The following is a 27,636-nucleotide window of genomic DNA, read 5'->3' on the forward strand; positions in this document are numbered from 1 at the left end:
TCACCTGTGCGGGTATCCAGGCACTGTCCATAGGAACAGGGAGATTACATGATTTGCCCAGAATCACAGGATGTTGAATGATGCCGAAACATGAATCTAGATCTCTAGCTCCTGAGTCTGCAGCTCTTGCCACTGTGTCACATCACCCCCCTTAGCTGTAGATGATGCAGAGATTAGTGTGGTCTGAGCGACATGAAGTCAAGCCTAAACTGGACTCCATGTCAATCACATTTTTTTTAATTGTCAATGCAAAAGCAGAACATCACACAGAACAAATGAGAAACAGAAAAAATAATAATGAGCATACAGAACACATGAGAGCTAAATCATAATAATTAATACTTGTACGTACTAAAATAAAACCCCATAAAGCAGTCCATTAAGCAATTGATTTGTCCACCCATGATAAGAAAGATAAATAGCAAAGCCACATTGATTTCATATATCGAAGAGACATATTTATAACAGTGAACCCCAAATTAGATTGAAGTTGTGCATAGATTGAACCCCCTTTGCCAGAGCTTCCTCCATATCATATACTTGCCTAACTAATATCCACCAGTCCATTACTGTGGGAGGTTTTGGTGAGATCCAGACCCGGGCTATTGTCAATCTTGCACATACAAGCAAAATAATTAACAGATCTTGGCTATCAAAACTAGTATCTCTTATTCCCATCAATATTTCCAAAGTCGTTAGAGGTGTATTCATTTTTAGTTTTTGTGATATAATTTGTGACGCTTTCTGCCAGAATAGAAAGAGTTCAGGGCGTGTGGCGAACATGTGCTTTATATCCTTCACATGCAGACCACATCTTGGGTATTTTGTCCAATCGTTGATCTGAGGAATTAGCTGACCACTTTGCTATGCGATCTGACGTAAAGTTTAATAAGCAAATTGAACGAAATTATTGCATGGTTAAATTAGTTTTGTGTACTTCTCTAACTATTGTGCTTAATGCATGTGAAATGTTTTTAGTCGTAATTGGCACCCCCATAGATCTAGTCCAACGTTCCGCTTTTCTTGAGCTGTCATCCGACCTATAAGCACAAAGACATTTATATGCTTTACTAATTAAAGATTTTTCGCTAGTGTCATGCAAACAATCCCATATAGCTGATTCAACAATATTCTTCAAGTTTAGTTGCTTAACAAAATAATCACGGATCGGCATGTACTTAAAATGCATATTATCTGGTAAGTTGTACAGAGACTGCATTCTAACAAAAAAAAACCAATGTGGTCATAGAGATTGCCTAGACAAGTTACCCCATGTGTGATCCAGCGTTTACCTAAAGGATCGTGAAATATCTCTGGAAGCCCTGGATTGTACCAGAGAGGAAATTTAGCATGTAATAGTGACACCTCATATTTTAATGAAATAGCGTGCCAGATAGCTATGCCATTGCGAAATGTCTTAAATTTTACTCTTTTAAAGTAGTTTAGGTCATTAATTCTAAACAGAAACTGACTGCTCTCTTCACCCAACATAAATTTGTATAAATAAGTACTGCGCTCAAGATTTATAAAACTACATAAACAACCAAACAAGGCAGACCAGAAATAAGTTTTAAAATCCGGAAAATCAAGACCGCCTTGTATATAGGGTAATTTTAATAATTCCAGCGCTTTTCTTGCTTTCTTGTAGCCCCAGATAAAACTGCTGAAAATCCCATCTAAGCGTTTAAAGAAATAGATAGTAACTCACAAGGGGATAGACCTAAACAAATACAGACATTTTGGCAAAATCTTAATTTTTATAATATTTATCCACCCCATTATACCTATAGGTAGTTTGTCCCAACTCTTGAGCAGTTTAACCATGTTTTTCAGCAACATTTCTTAGTTTAAAGAGATCATTCTTTCAATATCTGTTGCCATTTTAACCCGAGGAATATAGCAGTTTCACAAGCCCCTTAAATTGGTGGAGGTGAATTAAAATTCAGAATAATCTGAGCATTATTTATGTTTAATTTATAGCCAGAAATCAGCCCAAACTCCTGTGCCTCCTTTGTTAGAATTTGCAGCGGCCCACCCAGATCCGTTAAGAAGACTGCGATGTCATCAGCATATGCGATGACTTTAAGGGAGTTATCCATTAACAGAAGAGGGCGGATTAGCTGTTGATTCTGGAAAGCTGAAACAAAGGGCTCATATAGAGAGCAAATAGGAGTGGTGATAATGGGCACCCCTGACGGGTGCCGCAAAGAATCAGAAAGGTGGCAGACTGTAACCTAGCAGACATGATTTTAGCACTAGGTTTATCATACTGGGCTTTAATCCAGGTTAAATATTGCCCTTTAATGCCAAAAGCTTCTAATATGGCCCACAGAGAGTCCCAGCCCACTCAGTCAAAAGCATTCTCAGCATCTAGAAGAATCATACCGAGTGCCACGTCAAAAGCAGTGATAGCCATATTTACATGTGCAGTCATATCTCTTCCCTGTATAAAGCCATATTGGCTGATGCCCGGTGGAGCTGTCCTATGAGGCTATAGAGGAGACTGGCCCCTTGGCCGTCAAATACCCAGCCGGTCATCTGACATTGTTTTTCCTCGTCTCCCCGTTATGTGTCTCCTTCTCTCCCCCTTCAATGGAACAATGACGACGCCCCCTGGGTGGATACCAAAACTGTTTGTAGCCACCGTGGAGACCGAGTGACCTTGGCCAATACCCTTTGGAGCTGTCCGATACAGCTATAGAGGAGTCTGGCCCTTTGGCCGTCACCTACATAGCCGGTCATCTGACATTGTTTTTGTCCTTGTCTCCCTGTCTATGTCTCTTTCCCTCCCCCTTCAATGGAACTATGACGACACCCCCTGGGCGGATACCAAAACTGTTCTTACCTACCGCGGAGCTGTCCTACACAGCAATAGAGGAGTCTGGCCCCTTGGCGGTCACCTACCAAGCCGGTCATCTGACATTGTTTTCCTCCTCTCCCCGTTCGTGTCTCCTTCACTCTCCCTCCCTCTGTGATGCTATGATTCAAACTGTTGTAACTATGTAACCTGTAACTCGCTGATTCAAATGATATAACTATGTATCCTGTAACTTGCTGATCCTCATGTAGAGCGCTCTTATTCCTCCGGGTCTAGCCAGCGCTATATAAAACTTTGAAAATAAATAAAATAAAATGATAAGGCAAGACCAAACTAGGTAGCACAGGAGATAAGCGGTTTGATAAGATTTTCGCAAAAATGTTTGCATCAGCATTGATGAGTGAAATCTGTCTTTACGACCCAGACTCGTTCGCCAGTTTGCCTTTTTTGAAAAAGTTATTTGCGTTATCTTCCATGAATCAGGAGCCCTACCTTTTTCACCAATAAATCTTATAACCTGAGTGAATGGTATCAACAGTTCCTCAAAAAAAGATTAAGCATGGGCAGAAAATCCGTTCCGCTCGCAGATTTTGCGGATTTTCGGTAAATTCGCAATCTGCGAACTCTCGCAAATTTACCGAAAATCCACAAATTCGCACGCAGCGGATTTTTTTGCTTGGTGATACAATATTGCGGCGTGCGGCGTTCACTTACCGTCATTCAGCGTTTGCCGAGTTGTTTTTCTCGATATTTTGTGAGTGCTGCGCCATTTTGGATCTTGCTGCAGGATCCCGCAGGAGTTTGGCGACGCATCGCGAGAGTTCGCAGTTGCGAACATGTAGATGCGGCGGGCAGCAACAATCTCGCACTCGCGAAATTACAAAATTTCCAATTCTGCACAAGGAATCTACCAGCATGCAGCATAAACCTTCTGAAAATGATGATTTTTATCAGAATAACTCCTCAGGTTGACATTTGCCTGCACTTTACTTTGCAAGGAGTCCATTTTAGGGGGTTTAGGGGGGGAGGAAGGAAGTGCCCCACAGAAAAACAAGTTTTGCAAAACTGAAAGCACGCAGCAGGTGCAAAAGTTCTAACTCATCATTAGTAACCATTCCCTGTAGTGCTTCCTGAGGGGCCCCTCCAGAGTTCAGTTGCCTACTTGCAACTATTCTATGACCCTGCTCTGACCCTCACAGCAGGCTCATAGAATAGCTACAAGTAGGCCACAAAGGTCCTGGGAAAATAATTGCACTGCAACAGAAAGCAAATTACAGATAAGGAAGCAGGTGCCAGACAGGAAGTTGAAATTCAGTGACACATTAATCAACCCCAAATTAATTCATGTCAGTTGAAGCCACGCAGGTGTGCTTGCTTTTCCCCCCCATAATCTACAGTGATGAACCAGAAATTAATTCATGTCAGTTGAAGCAGGGCAGGTGTGCTTGCTTTTCCCCCCCATAATCTGCAGTGATGAATCAGAGGGTGGCAGTGATGTACCAGAGGGTGGCATGGGTGAACCAGAGGGTGGCAGTGGTGAAACAGAGGGTGCTGTGAACCTGTGATGATGAACCAGACGTAGAAACAACAAAGTCGCGACCGTTGCGACCCGACAAATAAGTTGGCAATTGCGAACTGGTACAAAACCCTCGCAAACTGGCAGAAACCCTTGCGAACACGAAAAAAAAAAATCGCGAGAGTTCGCGGATTTTGCGGATTGCGAATTCGCAAATACCCAAATTCACGAACGCCAGATTCGCAAAATTCGCCCATGCTTAAAAAAGATCTTATAGAATTCTAAAGTTCCTGTATCGTCGCCTGCTGCTTTGCCTGCTGGTAGGGAGCTAATTGCCAATCTTATTTCTTCGACTGTGATATCTCTTGCTAGAGATTGAGACATCTCGTCCTCCACCCTTATCAGAATATTCTCTTGAATATATTTAGAGATTTCTTCCTTTTGAGGTTGATTTCCTGGGGCTATACACCTCTTGATAATAAGCCTCCAACTGTGTAAGTATCTGACATTCGTATAATTTGTTATCGGCCCCTCTAATCCTCCATATAATGGTCTTGCCCTGTCGTCTGCTACTTGGGTTTTATTATGCTTCTCTCCCTAAACGTCCTCTTCAGCTCTGACCTTAAAATAACCAAAGTATAATCTAGATTTTTGATATTTAAAAGACCTCAGGTAATTGCCTCAATATGCTGGATTTCTGTTAAACGTATGGCTGCTATAGTAGCTCCCATTGCTTTTTTCCGCTCTTTGTTTTGCCCCCAGATATACTGTTGGAAAAAGCCCATCATTTCTGTTTAAATGCATCCCATACTGCTAATGATGAGACTGTCCCTATGTTAATTTCAAAGAACTCTTTTAAGAGTACGTTAGTTTGAGTCAACAAGTATCTAGGGAAAGAAAAAGAGTGCAGGCTTTTATGCTCAGAGGATATCTTAAATGAGAGGAGAATGGCGTTGTGATCTGAAGTAACCGTTGGGCAGATTTCTATGATGCTAGACCATAAAATATTGTCTGAGGCCCATGCCATGTCAATTCTTGTGTAAGATTTATTAGGAGCAGAATATTACGTATAACCTGCTCCACTGGGGTGCAGAGTCCTCCAAACATCTTCGATGAGCTGTAGCCGCCCCATATCCCCAATTGCGTCCCGTGTCCTCCTCATTCTCTGAAAAGCCCCTCTCCTTGTAGTATCTATACAGTAGTCCAATATACAATTAAAGTCTCCCATTACCAGCCGTTCCCCTTCCCAATTTAATAATTCAAAAGTGACTGCCTCCATTACTGTTGGGTCGTCTGTGTTAGGGCCATACAATGAACATCGACGGTACATAGGAAAATAGAATGGTCAGTTGGTATCTCAATGTTTTTGTTTCTCATTAAGAAATTCGTGGTATCCTGTATGTAAGTGGACATGCTTTTTACACTTGACTGTAAGTGTTTATCAATGTACAAGTCAGTAGGTTCATGATTGGAGTTGCGAGTGCTAACTATTGGTCTACATTGTGGTCTGGAGGCATGTTTATGGATTTTAGGAACTAAGTACAAGTACGGGATTTGAGGATGGTCTTTAATTAGAAACTTTTTGTCACGTTCTGTAATGGTCTTGTAGTTCACAGGTTTGTCGATTATACTTTGTAAACCATCTTTGAATGCTGCTGTAGAGTCTGAGTTAATTGCCATGTATAGGTCAGGGTTATTTAGGTTTTTTACTTCACTAGGGTCTATTATTATCACTTCGTATACACCTTTCAATTGGGGCCATTTCTTTGTGGACGCTGACTCACTTCCTATTCACCTAGCTCAGTCCGTCTTCTATTTTTAGCTTTGACTCAGCCCATTCGCATTATACTTTAAACCAGGGGTCTTCAAACCTATCCTGGAGGGCCGGATCCATGCCAGATTTTAAAAATAACTACATGTATCTCAATGGGGATATCCCAAAAATCTGGCATGGCTCCGGCCCTCCAGGACTGGTTTGTAGACCCCTGCTTTATACCCACATCTTCCGGGTTCTGTTCACTCGTCTACTTTGAGACACCGAAGTTCACATTCAAGGACAGACGCTGACTTTTGTTTGAGCGGGTAAGAACTTCTGGGAGACATGTTGTTCAGGGTTCCAATTATTTTCAGCTTTATCACACATGGTTCCGTATCACATGCTTTTTTTTTTTTGATTTTTTCTGGTACTATTTAGCATGCCGTGCCGCCTCACTTTCAGTTTACCTCACAGTACGTGTGCATTTGTGTACAATAATCCCCCACTCTTTCTATCACACCATTGGGGAACTTTTACTTTTTTAACCTCACGGAGCTTCTTGTTTTCTATTACCGATTTAGTCACTACACTAACACAGTCTAATTATAATCCCAGTTACCGTAGGACAGCGATACATATTTGTTTACGGTTTATTTCTTTGCAGATTCCCCCTGACGAAGTGCTATTCATGAAATGCATAGGGAAGATAGCTCACTTATGTAACCTATCAGACCCATAGAATTGATGCATACCTTCTGCATACATTCTGCAATTTGAAGCTGTTGATACCTATTCATATGATGGAATATGATGAACGTTACTGATATTACTGAGAATAAAACAGACTTTGGTTTTATACGAACAAAACTGTTTCGCACATCCGATTCTTCAAATTCTGATTTCACCTTACACTGTGTAAGGTTTTCTTAGCATATAACATGTTTTACACAGAGAGAGTGAGAAGATTAGCAAGCCGTAAAAAAAAAAACTCTTCCTCTCTGGCCCATTTTAAATCCTAACATCAACCCTCTTAGCTGTAGATGATGCTGAGATTAGTGTGGTCTGAGCGACATGAAGTCAAGTCTAAACTGGACTTCATGTCAATCACATCACACTAAACTCTGCATCATCTGCAGCCAAGCACTCTGAATAAGACTCAACTGCAGCAATGTGAACACCTTTAAAGACCATCTACAGGACCTTGCTACATTATTTAAAAGGCAAGGCTATCCTCTGCATATCATAGAGGAACAAATTGACAAGTCTTTTGCAGTTACCCAGGGAAGCACGTGTTTGGAATACCAAAAGCAGAAACAAAAGTGACAAAACTTCATTTGAAGTTGACTATCATCCATCAGCATCCAACTACAGAAATATAATGTAAAAACCATTTCCCTTACTTGTGAAAAATTGAAAAAGGTTTTTCCAGAACTGCCAATCACTGCTTACCGCAGAACTCTCAATTTACGATCTCTTATTGTGAGAGCTGAACTCAAGCAAGCCTTGACAAAAGCAGGGGTTCATTGATGTGACTTTAAGTGCAGGTGATGGTGTCTTTGTAGATGATTGTAAGGCCTCTTCCAGATTTCTGGAGATTGTCTCCACACAAAATCCTTTACTCAGGTGGGATGGCAAAGGTAGGGGAGGGGATGTATGATGCTACATCGCAAACACTTACATTGTGTGCCATAACAATTGTTACATCGCACATCCTCTTAGATCGCGAGAAAGCAAAACGCATACCATTACGTCGCATTTGTATAGCAATGCATGCGCAAAGATTTACATCGCATACAGACACCCGTATGCTTTTACATTGCAATTTTAGCTGTATGCGCAATTCTCTCCACCCGACCCTAAACCCTAATCCTTTAAACAGAAAACAGTACCCTACAATATGGCACGCTAACACTTCCCTAAACCCTAAGCCCTAAACAGTAAAGCAAGCGTACGCTACAACCTCAGCCCTAAGCCCTAATCCCCAAAGGCCAAAACATTACCTATACTGCAACTAGCCCTAAGCCCTAACACTACCCCAAAATAGCACCTATACTACAAGAAGCCCTAAGACCTAACGCCACCCCAAAACAGCACCTATCCGCCTAGTAGCCATAACGCAACCCCAAAACAGCACATATTCACCGAGTAGCCCTAGTAACCCTAACGCAACCCCAAAACAGGGCCTATTCTCCTAGTAGCCCTAGTAGCTCTAACGCAACTCCAAAACAGCACCAATTCTCCTAGTGGCCCTAGGAGCCCTAACGCAACCCCAAAACAGCATTTATTCAACTAGTAGCCCTAAGCCCTAAGCCCTAATCCCCAAGCATAAAACAGTACCTATCCTGCAACTAGCCCTAAGCCCAATATGAGCGCCCTCCTTACCTGCCTCTTTGTCGTTGTTCCAGCATTGTCTACCTGTTGTCTGTGTACCCCGGAGCCTGTCTTGACGCCCGACGCATGTCCATTACATCCCATGTGTTGCAAATGCATGCGTTATGAAAGCGCATGCAACGTAATGACGTGCATAGACAACGCACGCGTCAGGCCCGGACTGGTGAGTCCGGGCACCGGGCAATCCCCCGGTCGGCTGGAGGGTTTTGGGGGCCGGTTTCCGAAAAGGGGGGCCGGTTTTGTGTTGGGGGCCGATTTTGCCCCGGGCCCCGGCAGCGTGCGTCACTCACTTTTGCACTCGCACTCGCAGTCACTGTCTCGCTCGCACAACTGACTCTGTATAATGCATGCCCTGCAGGCCTGCACGAACACTCCCCCCCCCCCGCGCCGCCACAAGCAAGCACTACAAGCCTAATTGGTGTCAAGTTGCAAGCAACCACCGGATCCGAGTCCGACCGTAACCGTTACGTTACAAGTGTAAACACATGACATAATAAACAAATGGATTATGGAGGAGGAAGGGGGAGGTGCCTGTGCGCAGCGCGCAGAATTATGCCTGCCCCCTCCTCTGCCGCGTCCCCGCATGCGCATTGGCAATTTACTGCGCGTGACGAGTCACGAGAGGAGAGCAGTCCAGTCGGTGCGCACGGAGTCGGAGTCCCGCCAGGCCCATAAATTAATTTTATTCTAGAGTGGGTGGCTGCTGGCTACTAGCCCGACCCCCCTGTGTATCTAGCCACAGGGCCTGCCTGTGCCACCGTCCGGGACCGTGACCGACACTGACCAACAGCAGTCAGCAGACACTGGACAGTCAGCAGCCAGGCCTGAGTGAGGTGAGTGACTGAGTCAGTTTAATTTCTGCCCGGCCCCCGAGAAAGTAAAGAAGCAAGCAGCGCTGGCGCTGCGCTGCTTGCTTCTCCAGCGCAGCAAGTAGCATGTCTCCACATAACATCGGAATAAAACCATGCTAAAATGCCGGAGTGACTTGAGTAAATCCCTATTACAAAACATTATTACAAGCTAGAATTGGCCGGGCCGGTGGTGTACGGTATCGTCAATCTGCACCAAGAACGTGGCGGAACACCCGTGCAGAGTTTGGCTTGACAGCACTGCAGACTTTGGTTTTTCAAGTGTGTAAGGACGAGTAGCATCGCTCATTCACCACCAGGAAGCCAGCCCCTTAATCTTAGATTTATGTCATCGTTTAGTGGGCCAGTGGATGTGGGACTGCAGTGCTGTGCCTTTGCCATACCCGCCACATCCGACCTGCCACATCTAGTATGCTGCCAGGCTGGCTGTGTTTTTGTCCAAAACAGTTCCTCATACCTTCGTGACTGGGAAATTGTGTGGACAAAAAAATACGTTGCATTTTGCACACACTCTTTGTCTCATTTTGCCCAGCATGTTAGGGTACTTTGTAGACTTTTGCTGTCCACTGCTACAGTGCTTTACATGCTAGTCGCAGATGGGGGTTTGGTGTCTGAGGGGCCCTTGGATGGATCCTGCAGGGACTTTCGACCCAGCAGCTTACTAAGCAACACTTTCCACCAGCAGAGCTGACCGTGGCTCCTTGTCCGGAAACCACTTCCCCTGACCTCTAATTCAGTGAGTTGCTGACGAGAGGTTGTTGGACATCCACCAATTTTCGGCATTTATTTTTTTACAGCCTGAGTAAAATGATGCCCTTCATCCACAAGAAAGAATAGGTGGGGAGCCGTGTCCAAAGGAAAGAGCCATGAAATCTGAATGCTCAAGTGTCACAAGTCAGGTGATAAACTACCGGTTTTATGGCAGTTTTAACTCCTACCGACCGATTCCTCTGGATAGTCCTGCGGCATTTTTTCTAAGGCCGAAGGTCAACCTACAGGTTATAGTGACTCTCCTCGAGAAAAGAGGCTGCAGCTGAGCTGGTTAGAACATAACTAAATAATTAGAAAACAGTGATTTTTTTTTGGTTTGTTGCAGTTTTATAAATTGGGAAGTCAAGCCGAAGGTATCGGAGTGCCTAACATAGGCACCTTTCACATTACAAAAAGGCTCTTTCATCTTTGTTTTTCGGCACGGGGAGATAAAGTGATTTGCCCAGAATCGCTGGATGTTAAGCGGACGCTGAGACTTGAACCTGCTTCCACAGTCTACAGCTCTGGCCCTTACACCGCACCCCCTTTCATAGATAATAGATACATCAGCTTTCCACTTCAGTCTGCACGCAGCAGTCGATTGAGCTAACAGTATGTAAGAAACACACGTGTTTTTTTAAATGTTCCAATGCAGTTGTGTTTTAAGAGGTGAACTGAGACAGCGCAGAGCACTCACAGGAAGAAATCCACAGCTGAGCCTGGCACAGGAAGAGATCTCTTGATGAGCTGAGCGAGGCGATCTGAAAGGCTCTAAGGAAGCATACACTGTTACCATGATCCTTTCAGAAACCTCAAACACTAGCCCTTACAGGTACTAGTACGTGTAGCTTTCTTTCATCCAGGTAAATGGGGCTGGACGTGCAAACATGGCTCCAGGAACAGGCCAACGTGGGGAAAAGTAGGACGTGAGAAGGCTGGCTGCAGCAAGGAGGCGGACAAGTGAGGGCTAAGTTAGTCAAAGAATAACCAGCATGTTGCGTTGTAGGGTTGAGGCACGTGCTGCAGATTTCTCTGTGTGTACAGCATGGCTTTAGGTAGAGTACTTTAAGATAGCTAAGGAGGCCATTGCACGGTTTTACTACCTCTTTCAAGGGCTTTAGAGCTCTTTAAACAAGCATTGGCATAGCCAATAGGTCTCGCTTTTGGGACCTTCCAAGTATTTAGTTATGCAGCACAATATCCTTGGTGCAACAACATCAACTGTTGCATGGCTAAACACTTAAAAGGTCCCAAAGGCGATACCTATTGGCTATGCCAATGCTTGTTTTAAGTGACAGAGACCGAGTCAGTGAAGTGTAATCACTTCTTGTGAAGGCCCCTATGTAACACTTCGGTCTTGTGTGTGTAAAGGACCAGTACTGTAGGACTGGGACAGAGACAGCTGTTCTGCCTGGCATGTAGATTCTCTGCACAGAGCACCCATATCTGGCCATAGAAAACAAGCTAAAACAGCTTGTCTGGAGTCACAGTGCACATAATAATTCTTACAAATGGGTGCCAACATTTGAATATAAAAAATAGGATTAGACTAAGCCACTGTACTTTGTTACTATGATAACAAACATGCTTCCTTGCCTGCTGAGGAGTCACCAGTTTGCATTTCTGCCATTTTTACATTGCCAGGGCACATTATATGTTCATTTACTCTCCATATGGCCACCTTAAGTATGACGTTTATTTCTCAAAACTTCATGGGAGAATTTTAACAGGTTTCCAAAGGTTCTGGCTATGTTGTATGGGAGATTATTACGCCGGCCTCAGCCTGTGAGGATAATGGAAAAAGGTACTCAGCCTGTCCGCGCGTGAGTCAGCTTACTGACTCTGTGACAGGCAGCTGAGATACCTGGATCCCTGTGTAACTTGTCTTGTTCATATTGGAGCCTCACACATCCTTCCTGTTGGGCTGGGGGACCCACGTCACGTGGACAGAGAGAGACCCTGTAGTCCTGATGTTCACAAGATTGATTGCTGGCAGGTAGGGGGCCATAGGCTGCCAAGGATTTCTGGTGCTTTGCTGCAGTTTTCAGATTTTCTTGGAGTTTCTTGTTGCTCAAATGGGTGTAATTTCAGATATTTATATGTTTCCCCCGTCTTCATTGCTTCATTTTGCTCTCGAGAAAGTGTCACTCATAGTCATTGAAATGTCACTCATAACTCCACAGAAATTATGAAAATGTCACACATAGCAATCCGAAACCTTGGCATCTATGTCTTACTCACTAGGGATCTGTACTGCTGCATCTGCTCCTTCTCACTGTCTCCTCGCTCCGTGGGGAAAAAAAATCTCAGTGCTGGATAAATAATGCAGCAGCAGTTTCAGGGCCATTTTAGGAGGTGGTGACTGCTGAGACAAGGTTAGATAAGTCCCTGTTGGCCTCAGATTCCTCAAAATTAAAATCCAGTTTCATCTGCTTTATTACATCAAAAAAGCCATTTTTGTTGGCTCTTAGGGCTCAGTGCACTTTACCACCACTAACCAGTGCTAAAGTGCTTGCGCTCTTTCCTTTCAAACATGGTAAAATTGGCTTACACCGAATTGGCAATTTTAATTTACTTGTAAGTCCCTAGAAATGTGGTTCTACATGTACCCATGGACTGTACATTAAATGCTGCTAGTGGACCTGCAACACTTATTGTGCCACCCACTTAAGTAGGATATTTAAAGATGTGTCATGTCAAGGCCAGGGCCTGTGTGTTATTTGTTCATGCTTTCTGGCCAGGGTGCCATTTGAGACATTTCCATTCCTTCTGTCCGCCTAGGTGCTTATATGTGACATTTCCATGCTTTCTGGCCTGGGTGCTTAATTATGTGTGCTATTTCCATAGTTTTTGGCCTCAGTGACCTGGAGCTGGGGGGGTCATGTGTGACATTACCATGCTTGCTGCCCTGGGTGCTTATGTGTGACGTTTGCATGCTTACTAGCCTGGTGGTGGGACCAGGCCTGGGTCAGTGCCTAGGTGCTTATGTGTGACATTTCCACAGTATTCTGGCCTCAGTCAGTGGCCTGTGTGTTCATGTGTGACATCACATGTCAGTGCTTAATGTGTGATAACATGAGTGACAATTTACTATGCTTTAAAAGTTAATACAATCTAATATGTAATGAAAAATGTGTTGACAAATGTTTTGTTTTGGCCTTTCTGTCTCTCAAATTTTCTTGGGGAGGATAAGTTCAACCCCCCAAACTCCCCCTAGTCGTGGTTGCTCATTGCGCTTGCTCACTACACACCATGTGGGGGGCTGGTCTCACTTTTACTTTGTTCTCTCTGAGTCACTGAGTCTATTTTTTGTGCTCTATGAAAGAATGTCTATGGGTACATATGACTGGGTGGGTAACCTGGTGCTCTTTCAGGTCATCATCTACTATTTACTGTGCTTTAAAAGTTGATACAATTGAATATGTAATGAAAAATGTGCTGTAAAATTCACCATTTTGGTCTGTCGTTTGCCAAAATTTTCGTTGGGGGAGAACCCCCCAAAACCCCAAGTTGCGGTCGGCCTCGCTCGCTCGCTGCGCGAGCTCGCTACGCGTTGGACGGGGGCTGGTTTGCAGAAGTTTGCCAGGGCTGCTTTCAGTTCCCAGTCCGGCCCTGGCACGCGTCGTAACGTCACGTGCGTTGTAGGTGCACGGGATGTCACACATGCGTCGTAACGCATGCGCTGAGAGGGTGGTCTCCCTAGGGGAGGATGATGGGCTGAGCCAGTTTTCAGTGAGAGTTTCCAGGAAGTAAGAGTTGATGAGGTCCTAGACCTTGATGGTGTGTTTGCAGAGGGATCTGGTGTCGATGAGCATGCAGTTGATGTAGGGTGAAGTGTGTGTGGAGGCTGCCATAAGGAGAATGTTGTTGATAGATTGAAAAGCAATATGAACAATATGAACTTGAACAAGAAAAAAATTGTCAAGGTCAGTGTTCTTAGTCTGTTCCCAGATGCTGTACATTATCTTACCAGAACTAATGTGCTCCTGCCCTAGGGTATACTCAAAATATAATAATAATGTAGTTTTGCCATGACACACAAAATAAACCTTTTGCTGTCGCCCAGGCTGGTGACATTTGTCACCAAAAAGGCATTGGGCTAGTAGTTTCGATTTTATGGAAGGCTGGCAGGGACTATTGAACCTTTCCCTTTACTAGTTGAATTACTTAAACCTAATATTATAAAAATGGTATCATCAATTGGCGCCTGCTCTTCCTAACTAAAGACACACATTCAGAAAGACACATAAGCATGCATTCACAGAAAATAACTTGCTCTGACATGGGCGGTATATACGTGTTTGGAAATTTTGAAGGATTAATTATCAGTAAGGACACATCTGAACCCCTGGTACCCATTATGTTCACTACTGTGATGTGAGCGGTAGGATTTGTTTAATAATGAAGAAATTAATTGAAACTACAATAGGTAAATGGATCAAACGTTCACTTTCTGCAATTTCCCATAAATTGTTTATCAAAATTATCTTGCTGTTTAACCCCTCCCCTGCTGATGACGGAACCGCTCCGTCATCAGCTGCGGTGGCGCTGTGCTGATGACGGAGCAGTTCCGTAATGGCCCTGCCGCCGTGCCTGCGCGGCGCTGATTTTGCGCCTGCGCGGCGCGTTCGATTGAGCGGGCGGGGCCGTGACGGAACCGCTTCGTCATGAGCACAGCGCAACCGACGCTGGTGACGGAGCGGTTCCGTCATCAGCATGCGCCCGCCGCTCTGCCGCCCACCCCCCTTAGTACTGCGGCAGAATAGCCACGGCAGTGAAGGGTTAAACCATTGCTCAGCTTCAATAAAGTTCCAATTCTAATTCAATTCCAAATCCAATTGGAGAGGATGTGGCACAGCAGTCAGAGCTACCGAATCAGGAGCTGAGGATCTGCGTTCGAGTTTCAGCATTGGTTCAACATCCAGTGATTCTGGGCAAATCACTTAATCTTCCTGTACCCCTGGAGAGCACCTGGATACCCTCCTGGGTGATGAGCCGTGCTATATAAATCTACATTTGATCTTGAATGTCTTGGGAATATATGTATTGGTGATAAATTGCACCAGGTTTACAGTTCAACAGATTATTTTAATTCATAGCACAGAACTGGTGGAGAAAAAGGACAGTTGATGATTCTAAATATCCAAGGAATACAGGCTTACCAAATTTGTTAAGAATATCAACAAAAATAAACACTTGATTTCAAATTTGTATACTTTTATCATGATCAATGAGACAGGATCCCTTTGCTACAGAATAGCTGAGACATTCATGAGAACACATTGTTGGATCCACAATGGAACATAGCCTAAAAGCAAAACATAGATGTATTCCTGAAGCACAGCTATAATTGAGGTATTTAAAATTCCTCCATTAAGTATACCATGTTGCCAGAACATTCCATGGGAGAAATGGTAAATTCTGTAATTGATGTTCTGGTTTCCAAGCGACATATTCTATGTTCAATAAATGTAATTGGACTATCCTCCTATTCAATGGATCTGGCAGGCCGTATGTAAAACAGAATTGTAATGGCCAATTAAGAGATACCATCATTGCATAGTAGAAATGTATTATGGCTTTTAATTAATTCATCAAAACTCAGAAAAAGATCTCAATGTTTAGGCTTGCTGATCAATAGAAAGAATGTTGCTAAGTTCAGCATTAATATTCTTACGCCTCTAAGTAAATAATGGGCTTCAGACTCAATAGGCTGTAATTAAATTGAAGTCATCTACCATAACTAAAGTTACACCCCTCTAGACCATGAGACACAGTGGTTTTACACCCACCCCCTTGCACCTCTGAAGCTGCGGTTTCTTTTCCAGCTCTTGCTGTGTGTCCCCGACAGTTGCTGGTATGCACACAGCAAGAGCTGTGAAAGGAGGATGAAGTCAGCCCTTGATTCTAAGTTGGCTCTGACAAACTGTTTTTTTTCATTCAGCAGAGCTATGGGAGATGTAAGGGAGTAAGGCTCTTTTCCTGTGGAGAAGCAGGGGACATGGCGTTGTGCTCAGTTGTCACAGTATCCCAGTTCCAGTTAGGTGATTAATTGATACTGCTGATTCTGTGTAGTTTTCTTATGGCAATGCAACTTTGCTACATATGAGGAAAACTGTGTTGATGGGATTAGTAGGCCACTGCTACATTGTTTTGGATGTACTTTTTTTCTACTAACGGGGCTGGACCAAATGTCTGCTTCCTGGAAACGCTCCTACTTGCCTGTTCTGCGGATTAGTCTACCTGTTTAATTGACTTGTCATTTAGGTTGGTTGGATACATGTTTCCTGTGGGATTCAGGCAATGTTGAATACATGAATCCACTTTCTTGGTTATGGGTTTGAGGTTCAAATCAACTTTCTCCTACTTGAGTGTGGCCCGTCTATTTTATACTACGTGAACAAGATCATTTATTCTTCTGTGTTAGACCCACCCTTCTTCTGTTGTACAGTTTACTCCGTCAAACCTATAATCTATGATGTTGACCCAATTTTCACCTATTTTTTGTGTTGGATAAACATGCGTACTCTGTGTGTATACGTGGCTCTCCTGTGCTGTATGCTGTATCGTTTTTGTCTGCTTCATTGTCTGTGTCCATTTTATCCGTCATAGTTTCTTTTACTCCTGGGAAATACATCTGATTGCTCCTAGGGCAATCAGACGTATTCGTGTTGCAGCTTCTTTGATGACGATTTTATCTCTTGCTGCTCTCAATATTTTAGGAATTCTAATATCCTCCTTTAGTCCCCTTTATCTCCTTGCCAACTTTTGCTATGAATATTATCTTTTTCAGCACTAAGTGATGTCTCAGCCAAGGAAGGAGATGAGGCGGTAATAGAACTCCATGCCGAGTCAGGCCTAATGGGATACAACCAGGAACCATTTAGCATGTGTAAACTGGAGGTGGAATGGGAACACACAATCGATCTGTAATCACCTGTACTTGTCTGTTCGATAGTCGAGGCTTCAAATGCATACAGTGGTGGCAGCGTTGTGATTGCATTACTCTTCTCGATAGGCACGCGCCTTAGTACTGATGCGCCTGGTGTACGTTGCTCTGTATTGGAATTTAAAGGGGAATGTAAATATGAGGAAAATAAAATACGTACTGCATAACAAATTAACAAACAACGCCATAATGGTATGAGACAATATGCAATCAGGATAACCTGAACGGAATGGTCAGATTATAGAGAAGCTCTTTCCATCAAAATGCTTGGCCAGACATAATGCAAGACTGTGCTCATTTTGGATACCATTTCACAAAATCGAATGATTCAACACGTACCAGGAAGAGAATTATGTTTTTAGCTGCATTTCTAATTTGTATGAGTTTTAAAGCACGCAACATTGAGTAAGATATCCCTTGAAAAATAGCAAAGACTGCTATCAATAAGCATTGTCTAATCAATTATATATTGTCTTTAGAAATACATTAGCTGATTTTTGACTCTGCCAATGCTTGTTACCTATATGCTTGTTGATATATTCGTCATCAGCAAAAAGAAAAACAAGTATTAATTTAGCCAATCAGTGTGACTTTGGACTTGTGGCGTGGAAGCAGGGCTCTGCAGTAGCACTGAGGAGCACGCCATCGACCTCTGGAATCTACTCGACACCATCTCTCCGGACGTCGCCTTCCTAACAGAAACATGGATGAATGCCTCATCAGCCCCAGACATCACCATTGCCATCCCGGAAGGCTATAAGATCATTCGCAAGGACCGTACCGGCCACACAGGAGGAGGCATCGCTATCGTCCATAAGAAATCCATCCGCATCTCAACCAGCTCAGACGTCAATCTCGCCAACTCTGAACACCTTCACTTCCAGATCCACATCGACCCCAAGACCACACTCAGAGGCACCCTCCTTTACAGGCCACCAGGACCCCGCGCACAATTTAGTGAAGACATCACGGACTTCATCACTCCACACGCGCTCCCCTCAAAGGACTACATCCTTTTGGGAGACCTCAACTTTCACCTTGAAAAGAACAACGACCGCAACACCACCACCCTTTTGGACAACCTCGCAAACCTCGGACTTAAACAACTTGTCTCTACCTCCACCCACATCGCAGGTCACACACTCGACCCTATCTTCACCTCCAGCAAACATGTCTCCTTCAGCCACACCACAGCTCTCCTTTGGACTGACCACAGCTGTGTTCACTTCACCTACAACAAGCCCACATCCAACAACCACCACCATCCCACTCTGCAAAGAAACTGGAACAAAATCACCATCGACCAGATCTCCTCATCGCTTCTTCAAAACCCCCCCGCCCACTCCTCAAACCCTGACCAAGCAGCCACCAACCTCACCCAATGGTTATCCAACAGCGCCGACACCCTAGCACCACTGAAAAAACGACAAATAAAACCAGGCAGCAAGAAGGCCTCCTGGTTCAACGATGACCTTAAGAAATCCAAGAAACTCTGTCGCTCCCTCGAGAAGGCCTGGAAAAAAGACCCAACCACCAGCACCAAAGACGCCTTCAAAAACGCCACCCGCATACACCACCAACTAATCCGAAATGCCAAGAAAACAGCCTTCAAGGACCGTCTAGATAACAACGCTCACAACAGCAAGGAATTATTCAACATCGTCAAGGAATTTACCAACCCCTCAGCCAACTCCAACGACATCACCCCCTCTCAAGCCCTCTGCGACTCCCTAGCCTCATTCTTCCACAACAAAATTGCAGACATCCACAACAGCTTCGACAACCAACCCGGAGACCAACCCACCCAATCCACTGCAGGACCCCCACCCCCCCTGAACATCCTCAAAGACTGGAAGCCAATCTCCACTGAGGACACCATCCGTCTGATGAACTCTATCCATTCAGGATCCCCCACAGACCCTTGCCCTCACCACATCTTTAACAAAGCAGACTCCATTATTGCACCGCACCTCCGAGATGTCATCACCTGCTCCCTCAACTCCGCAACCTTCCCGGAAAGCTGGAAACATGCCGAACTCAGCGCCCTCCTGAAGAAACCCACAGCTGACCCCACCGAACTCAAAAACTATCGCCCTATCTCACTCCTTCCATTCCCGGCCAAAGTCATCGAGAAAGCTATCAACAACCAGCTCGCCGCATTCCTCGAAACCAACAAATCCCTCGACTCTTCACAATCCGGCTTCCGAGCCAAGCACAGCACCGAAACCGCCCTCATCGCAGCAACAGACGACATTCGAACTTTACTGGACAATGGAGACACAGTCGCCCTCATCCTCCTCGACCTCTCCGCAGCCTTCGACACGGTCTGCCACAGCACCCTTCTACAGCGCCTCAAAAACATCGGAATCCAAGGAAAAGCACTGGAATGGATCACCTCGTTCCTCTCCGGAAGAACGCAGAGAGTCCGCCTTCCACCATTCAAATCAGAGGCCACTGAAGTCATCTGCTGCATACCCAAAGGGTCCTCACTCAGTCCCACCCTCTTCAACGTTTACATGAGCCCCCTCGCGGCCATCGCACGCCAACATAACCTCAACATCATCTCCTACGCCGACGACACTCAACTGATCCTATCACTCACCAGAGACCCTAACACGGCCAAAACCAACCTACACGAAGGAATGAAAGAAGTAGCCGAATGGATGAAGCACAGCCGTCTGAAACTGAACTCAGACAAAACAGAAGTCCTCATCTTAGGTACCTCCCCCTCCGCCAGGGACGACTCTTGGTGGCCAGAGGCCCTTGGAAAAGCACCCATCCCGACAGACCACGCACGGAACCTGGGCGTCATCCTGGATGCCTCACTCTCGATGAACAGACAAGTCAACGCCGTTTCTTCATCTTGCTTCAACATTCTTCGCATGCTCAAAAAAACATTTCGCTGGATCCCTACCGAAACTAGAAAAACAGTCACCCACGCTCTGGTCACAAGCCGACTGGACTACGGAAACACCCTCTACGCCGGCATCACCGCAAAACTCCAGAAAAAACTACAACGCATCCAGAACGCCTCAGCCAGGCTCATATTAGACATCCCGCGTAAAGAACACATCTCTGATCACCTGAAAAACCTCCACTGGCACCCCGTCAATAAGAGGATTACTTTCCGACTCCTAACCCACGCACACAAAGCACTCTACGAAATAGGACCCGAATGCCTCAACACACGACTATCCTTCTACACCCCCTCCCGCCAGCTACGATCCTCCAACCAAGCCCTTGCCACTGTACCTCGCATCAACAAAACCACCATGGGAGGTAGATCCTTCTCCTACCTAGCAGCTAAAACTTGGAACTCACTTCCCACTCACCTTCGCCTTACTCAGAACCAACTAGCATTCAGAAAGCAACTCAAAACATGGATATTTGACAAGTAACTCCCCACCCTTCCTCAAGCGCCTTGAGACCCTCTGGGTATGTAGCGCGCTATATAAATCTATTGACTTGACTTGACTTGACTGCCCGCAGGAGTTGGGGGAAGGGTCTTAGGAGAGAGGCAGGCCTTGTAGAAATGTTAATGATGCAAGAGTAATTGGAGTAATTTCAGTAAATACAGATTCCTCTTGTAGTGTGAAATTACCAAAATTAAGCAAATAATGCTGGCTTGAGCAACTAACAGTAATATGGATATGGACCATAAATCCTATCGCAAGAGAACATGAACAACAAAAAAGAGGGTGCAAGTGACTGGTAGGTACTGTTGTTCATGTCCTGTTGCATATAGTGCGATTTTCTTAGCACAAATTGCATTCTCTAGCCATTTTGGACATGAGATTGACTTTTTTTCAGTAAGAAAATAGCACTAAACGTTCGATTAGTCTTCTCACATAATTATGGATAATTACAAGTAAATTTGTAGCAATTAAGAGTAAATACGCACAAGAGAATTCCGCCAGTTATCACCCATCAAGACAATCCACCGGGCAAAAACGTCTGAACACATCCTTCAGATGCTCTTTTTAATAACAAAGTCGGATTTTAAATTACAATTTCGAAAATGGTACTTTTAATAGTCTGCATTTTCTTGCTCTTAATTTTTGGTGCCTGTAACCTTCCCTGGGTCAAATGACTGGGTGCAACTGACCGTTAGACTTTGGTCAATTCCTCCCAGACAGTCACACATGGTAAGTATGCCTGAATGGGCCAGCTGCTGGCAGGATGGGGGCGGAGCTGGGCACAGCCCTCCTTGCAACTGAATAGGCAGTGCTCCTGCTTTACACCAAGGGCTTGTCATCTCAATAGTGTCTATGCAGCCAGATTGAAGCCAGTGGAGTCAGGAAATTCCAAGCACTTCAAAGAGAAACCTTTAGAAACTTTTCCCAACTTCACAGAAGGGACCAGATATAAAACTAGGGGCATAAGACACACTCTTCAGCTCACTTTCTAGACCCACGGAAAGACTCTCAGAGGACTGCCTGCTGCTGTGGCATGCTGGGTACTCCACAGGACTCCTTTACTGCACCTGGAAGGACTGGTTAAATGTTTGGAGCCCGCCTTGTACCCTCAGTGGCGAGCCTTGACGTTTGAGTCCTGCATCTTTTCCAGAACCCCGAGCAACTCAATGGGCTAATTTGCTGGCCTTCTGTTCTGAGCACCAGGATCATAAAAGGCTCCCACCATGTTAAACCCATATGATGACCCAGCCTGAATGAGTCTTGAACCTTCAAGTGGTGTCATTCCAGTCCTGGACCCTTTGTTGTGGTGCTAAAAGTACCCAGATAACCAAAATCCAAAGCTTGGGACTTGGAGCTTTTTTGGCTGAAACTGCTTTGAGATCTGAGAGAAGACTGGGAGCCTTCTCATGGTACAACCACAATCCACGTCAGGGCAAACAACAAAAACATCACTAGATTCATCTGTGCTTATCCCTCTGGTATCTTAGCAAAAAAATTGTGAGATTTAACTTAGAGGCAATGTGTTAAGTATTTATGCAGCACAGAAACAGTAATAAAGAGAAAAAACAACCATAGAAAAATACCATCTCAATAAAAAAATTAGCACATTTTAATAAATAAAAGGAGACCACGACAATAATTCAAACAGTAGAATCGGAGAGAAGCACTTCAAAAGATTTAGGTAGTGCCTAAAAGTAGAAAGCGCCATCGCAGACGGTCATCTGGTCATGCTAGACTGAAAGAAAGTCAGGCTGACCACAATGAGGCATGGGCCAGATACCTGGACAAGGTTGGCTCTGCTGAAAAAGTTACCTTCTCAAAGTCGGACGCCAGAGTTTGGTTTGCTGTGGAGCATGCCACATGCAGACAATCACAGGTGATCATCGCTATAGCACGAAGATCCTGTCAGGCATTGTGAATGGTTGTTGCTAGCGCTTCACATTGTCGGTCATCGCAGGCTTTTATCACTGTAGCGTAAAGCGCAGATCTCTGTCTGCCAGGTGTCACTGGAGGTCACTGTAACGTGGAGAGTCGGGTTCACCAAAACTTTGTAGTGGTTGTTGTTGCCGGTGGCAAGATCCTGGGACGAATAGGTGATTTTGTGGTTGCAAAGAGCACAAAACATCAGGATTTCTCCCTTTCTTCATAGGATGAGCTCAACTGATGCCAGCCAATGATTCACGGCGTGGGGAGGCACCTATTTGGGATCAGGAACTCACTCCGCCAGAGGTCAGCAGGGCTCAGGCAGGTGCAGTTTCTGGTCCACGCAGGTCCAGTGTGACAGGTCAGCTGGAGAGTTGCAGTTAGGCTTCTAGAGCTTTTTTTAAGCCCCGTAGCTCAGAAGAATAGGTCAGCCACCTGACCCTTAGAGTCACCTTGGTTGTTCAGGGATTAGGTATCTAACACGCTTAAAGCAGTAGGGCAGTCCTCTAAGCGTTCAGGGATAGCTTCAAGCAGCAGGGTGGTCATCTGGTAGCAGGAGGGCAGTCCACTGCTGCACAAAGCAGGCCTCAGTAGCAAAGCAGCCATCTGCAGTACAAAGAAGTCCTTCCTGGGGTCCTCCCAAGTCAGGAGTGAATTGAAGAGTAGATCTGAGGGTTCTACTTGTATACCTGCTGCCGTCTTCGAAGTGGGAAAAAACCTCAGGAGCCCTTACCCACAGATGGATCTGAAAATTTCTTCCTACCTGCCCAGGCTCCAAGGTGTCTGGAATGACAAAAGACTGCTATGAAGTACCTTGTGAGTCTGCTGAGGCAGCTACTTTCTTCTTTGAAATGGTGACCCAGGACACATGCTGCAGGTTTTAAATGGTTAGGACATGAAAATGCCAACTTTCTAAAAGTCCACAACCTGGGGCGGATAGGCCCAAGGGACCAGAACCAGGTAGGGCCATACTAAACTGAAAACAAAAGGGGAAACCTGGCTCCGTTTGACGGTATGCTCTTATTATCTTTGAGCAACAAACAGACCACTATCTTTTCTGTTTGAATAGAATTTTTTTTTAAACCATTCCTTTCTTTGCTATTATTTGTATTTTACAAATTTGTTTTTAGTTGCATGAGAAGTAAAGAGGCACACATTTTTCAACTTAACATGCAAAACATTGAAAAATTCATATGACGATTCACAATAGACAGTGTATGAAATACTTATATACAAGCACATTTATATACAACAACATTGAAATTTTGCATCATAACATCAGAAACTAGAATACTCTTATCGCTATCTTGTTTTTGTTGCCAAACGTGCCAAACACGGGAAAATTTTTAGAGTGTGTGCGTGGGTCATACGATTCATTGCTAATCCCTCACGTCACAACAAGTTTACTAAAATTCTTCTGTGTTGAAAAAAGTGCTTTTTTTAAAGACCAACCATGACATTTCCACCTATTCCCAAGCAACTGGTATCACTTATTAAATGTAATGATGTAGCTCAATAATATTCTAAGGGAGAGGTAGGCATGATAATTGAGAAAAACAAATTTAGGAGTTTTTCACTACCAGGACATGTACAACATAAAAGTACATGGCCAGCTTTTTAAATACACTGCATCCTGCCTTACGGGCTGTCTAGGGCCTACCGCAGTGGTGACATATATATCAAAAAGGGAATATTAGGCTTGGCAAAAGGTTGAATTTGCCAGGTCAAATTTACTTTGTAGTGCATGCAGTTCTTTGATGGCAGTTATAAATGTTCTGTTCTGTTAGGATTTTAACTTATAAGCTGCAAGTGACAGAAGAGCAGTAACAATTGGCCTATCTACATTTTATGCACCTCTAGGGCACCAATATTAACGCTGTCCTGGAGCACTTGGTTGGTTGGCGTCACTTCATGGACGCCAACTTGTTAAGGTGCCTCTCAATAGATGGCTCCAACATCACCACCCCTGGCTTCCCCTATCAACATCGAGAGTCTGCCAAACAGCCAGCTGTAATGAGCTTCATGAGTCTGTATCCGGTCAGGCTGCTGCTAATATTGGTTCCACCCCTCCTTCATAAATAGGCCTGCTGTAAAGCATAAGAGGAGGGGCATTTGTGTCCCTAAATTTGTCGATAAAAGCATAAATATGCCTTCAGGTACTTCTGCAACATCTATGTTTGTATGGAGATCGCATTGACTCCTTTTATGATAAAATCAATGCTCTGATAAAAGACAGTCTTAGCCATCTTTATGATCTGATGTAGTATATTGAATCTCAATTAGAAAATGCTATTAAACTCCCCACTGTCTTGGGCAGCTTCTGCATCCCAAATGTCCCCTCTTTCCTTGTGGCTCAGCCACTATTGTTTAGAGGAATCCCGAATGCTTTGCCTTCTACTTCTGATTAATCTAATGAAGCTAATGGTGCCCGTTGTGACCAGATCCTTTTACTTGAACCACCTCACACAGCTCCCGCTCAAATGCTGTCCGAAAATTGTGTCTATCTTTGACCACCACGTAATCTCCCCAGCCGATTTCAGATGGTTTGGCCCTCCTTCGCTGACTGGCCTTGTCATTGTTGGGTTGCCTCATAGCCTGGGTATGCACCAGATCCAATACAGCTGGTGACCATCTTTCACTGGTGGGGAGCACGTCTCTCATGGCTCCCTGCATGAGCAGGTCACTTGGTGCGCACCGGGTGGTGCAGTGCGGGGTCTGGCGATAGGTCCTTAGGAAGCGATGCAAACACCCTCCCAAGTCCTCTGCCTGGTCAACTCCAACTCATAATGCTTTGTTCAGAGTCCTCATGAACCTTTCAACATCCCCGTTGGCTTGAGGCCATTGGGGTGTTACTCTGTGGTGTTGGATGCTGTGTAGATTCAGATACTCCCGGAACTCTTGTCCTTGGAAGGGTGGTCCATTGTCTGTGCGTATTTCCTCAGGCATTCCAAGGAGTGCGAAGGTTTTTTCCATTACGGGTTTGATGCCTTTAAACGCTGTCGAAGCCACCATCTTCACCACCAGGAATTTCGAGTAACTGTCCACCATACTCACGGTATGCCTCCCATCCGGGAAGCTTCCAAAATCCATGCTTATAATTGCCAATGGTGTATTACTGGGTGCTTCTGTATTAACTGGTGGTGTGGGGAGTTCAGCCCTCGTTATCAGACATGCATGGCAACCTCTGACCTTTTCTTCCACCATACGATTCACACCCGGGAACCATACCTTTGACCTCAACCGAGCTTTGGTCTTCTCAACCCTTTGATGTCCTTGGTGGGCAAGGTCCACTGTTCTTTTCCATAACTTGGTGGGTATCACCATGCCTGTGCCCCTGAGGATCACCCCCTAGCACCCTTTGCTCAGCTCATCCCGCCATCTCCACAGTCGCAGACAGTACTCTCTCTCTTCATCCGTCAGACCACTGGACCCTTGAAGGAACAGCTTCAACTGATGGTTGTGTAGCGTCTGCTTGACTGCTTGCACGCACACATCTTCTTTCATTGCTCCTTGGATTTTCTCCATCGACAGTGCTCTCAATCAGGCTGCCTCCACGATTTGCTTCACAAATTACTCTGTGCCTTCGACATCCTCCCCTCTTGTCCCAGGACCAATCGCCAGAGGATGCCTTGACAAGTAGTCTGCTGGGTTGTTGACATCTGGTTGATACACATTCACATACATTTGTACTGCCCATCGCTCTATCCTGGGCGGACTATTTCGTGCCGTGCCCGCGAACAAAGGTGCCAATGGATTGTGATCTGTGAACATAGTGAAGTTGTGGCCACACAGATAAATGTCAAAATGCTGGCAGGCCCAATGAATCACCAGCGCCTCTTGCTCAATCTAGGCATATCTGGTCTCCACTGCACTTAGTGCTCGACTGGCATAGGCTATGGGCACCCATTCTTTTCGTTGATCCCTCTGGAGAAGTACAGCACCCAGTCCTACCAGACTGGCGTCCACGACGAACTCCGTCTCCTGCCCTGGCTTGAATTAGGCCACTGTGGCTCCTTGAAAAAGCACTCTCTGGATCTTGTTGAATGCCCTGGCCTCCTCATTGGACCATTGCAATTGAACGTCTTTCTTTGTAAGGTTTCTGAGGGCTCCGAGAGTGTGGTGAGGTGGAGTATAAACCTGCTGCAGTAATTCGCCATCCCAAGAACTTTGGACTTCTGATTGGGTCTCAGGGATCACTTCTACTCGGATGGCTTCCACTTTGGCAGGATCTACTTGCAATCCCTTCGCAGAGAATCTGTATCCGAAGAATTCAACTTCTTTGGCATATAATTCACATTGGACTCTATGTAAGGTCAATCCTTGCATCATCAACCTCCTTGGTGTTGCTCTTACCCGAACATGGTGTTTTTCAAGGGAGCTGGAGAAAATTAGAATGTCATCGCTGACATTTAGCACACTCACCAGTCCTGACAGTGCCTGCCTCACAGCATCTTGAAATACCTCTGCTGCTGAAGAGACCTGAAAACTGAGGTGTTTAAACTGGCGGATCCCCACATGTGCTGAAAATGTAGTTATATATCGACTTTTCTCCACCCGAACCAGCTGATGATAGCCAGAATTCAGGTCTACTTTCGAGAATCATTGAACCCTGTTGATATCAGTCACGATCACATCAATGGTGGTGTGATGTGCCACTCCCTCCAGACTGCTTTATTAAGCAGCCTCATACCCACACAGAGGCGGATCATCCCTGGTTGCTTGGGCATTGGTGCGATAACCAACAGCGACACCCAAGGAGTGGGCCCTGACACGTTCACTATTACTCCATCCTTTTCCAGGCGCTCCAGCTCTGCCTCCACCAGTGGATGGAGATGAAAGGGCACCCTGCAATGCCAAAGAGCCTCTGCCAGGACCACCTCCACCTGCGACTGATGTATATGCCTCGCAAACATCACAAGCCCCAAGTCTTCCGCAGAAGGGCAGCCCAGGATCGACCCTGCCTGGTCACAGGTTACATGAAATCAGGTGCATATTGAGCTGTTCCCGTGTTTGACTTCCACCTATATCAGCCCCTGGAGAGGGATTGGCACGTCGCTGCAGTAGGTGAAGATTTTGGCCTTCTTTGGTAGGAGTAACAGCTTGGGCATGAGTTTCTCACACTGGGAAGCATCTATATATTTGTCGCATATGCACCTGTGTCAATAAGTGCCTTGACACTGTTGTCCCTAATCCATATCTGACATCAGGGCGGCGGTCTTCTGTTGGTGTTGACACCTCAAATGTTTGA

At 45.0% G+C, this 27,636-nt stretch overlaps 1 protein-coding gene across 1 annotated transcript in view; it reads right to left on the reverse strand.

Annotated features, from left to right (window-relative positions):
• Positions 1 to 27,636, reverse strand: part of LOC147733211 (mucin-5B-like) — a 1,334,855-nt gene that overhangs the window by 72,572 nt on the left and 1,234,647 nt on the right. Inside the window, exon 29 of the mRNA XM_086956056.1 lies at positions 17,038 to 17,157. Coding sequence (XP_086812182.1) covers positions 17,038 to 17,157 — 120 coding nt within the window. The remainder of the gene's footprint in view (positions 1 to 17,037; positions 17,158 to 27,636) is intronic.

This window comes from Lissotriton vulgaris, chromosome 2_1 (genome assembly GCF_964263255.1).
Source record: "Lissotriton vulgaris chromosome 2_1, aLisVul1.2, whole genome shotgun sequence".
Taxonomy (NCBI): Eukaryota; Metazoa; Chordata; class Amphibia; order Caudata; family Salamandridae; genus Lissotriton; species Lissotriton vulgaris.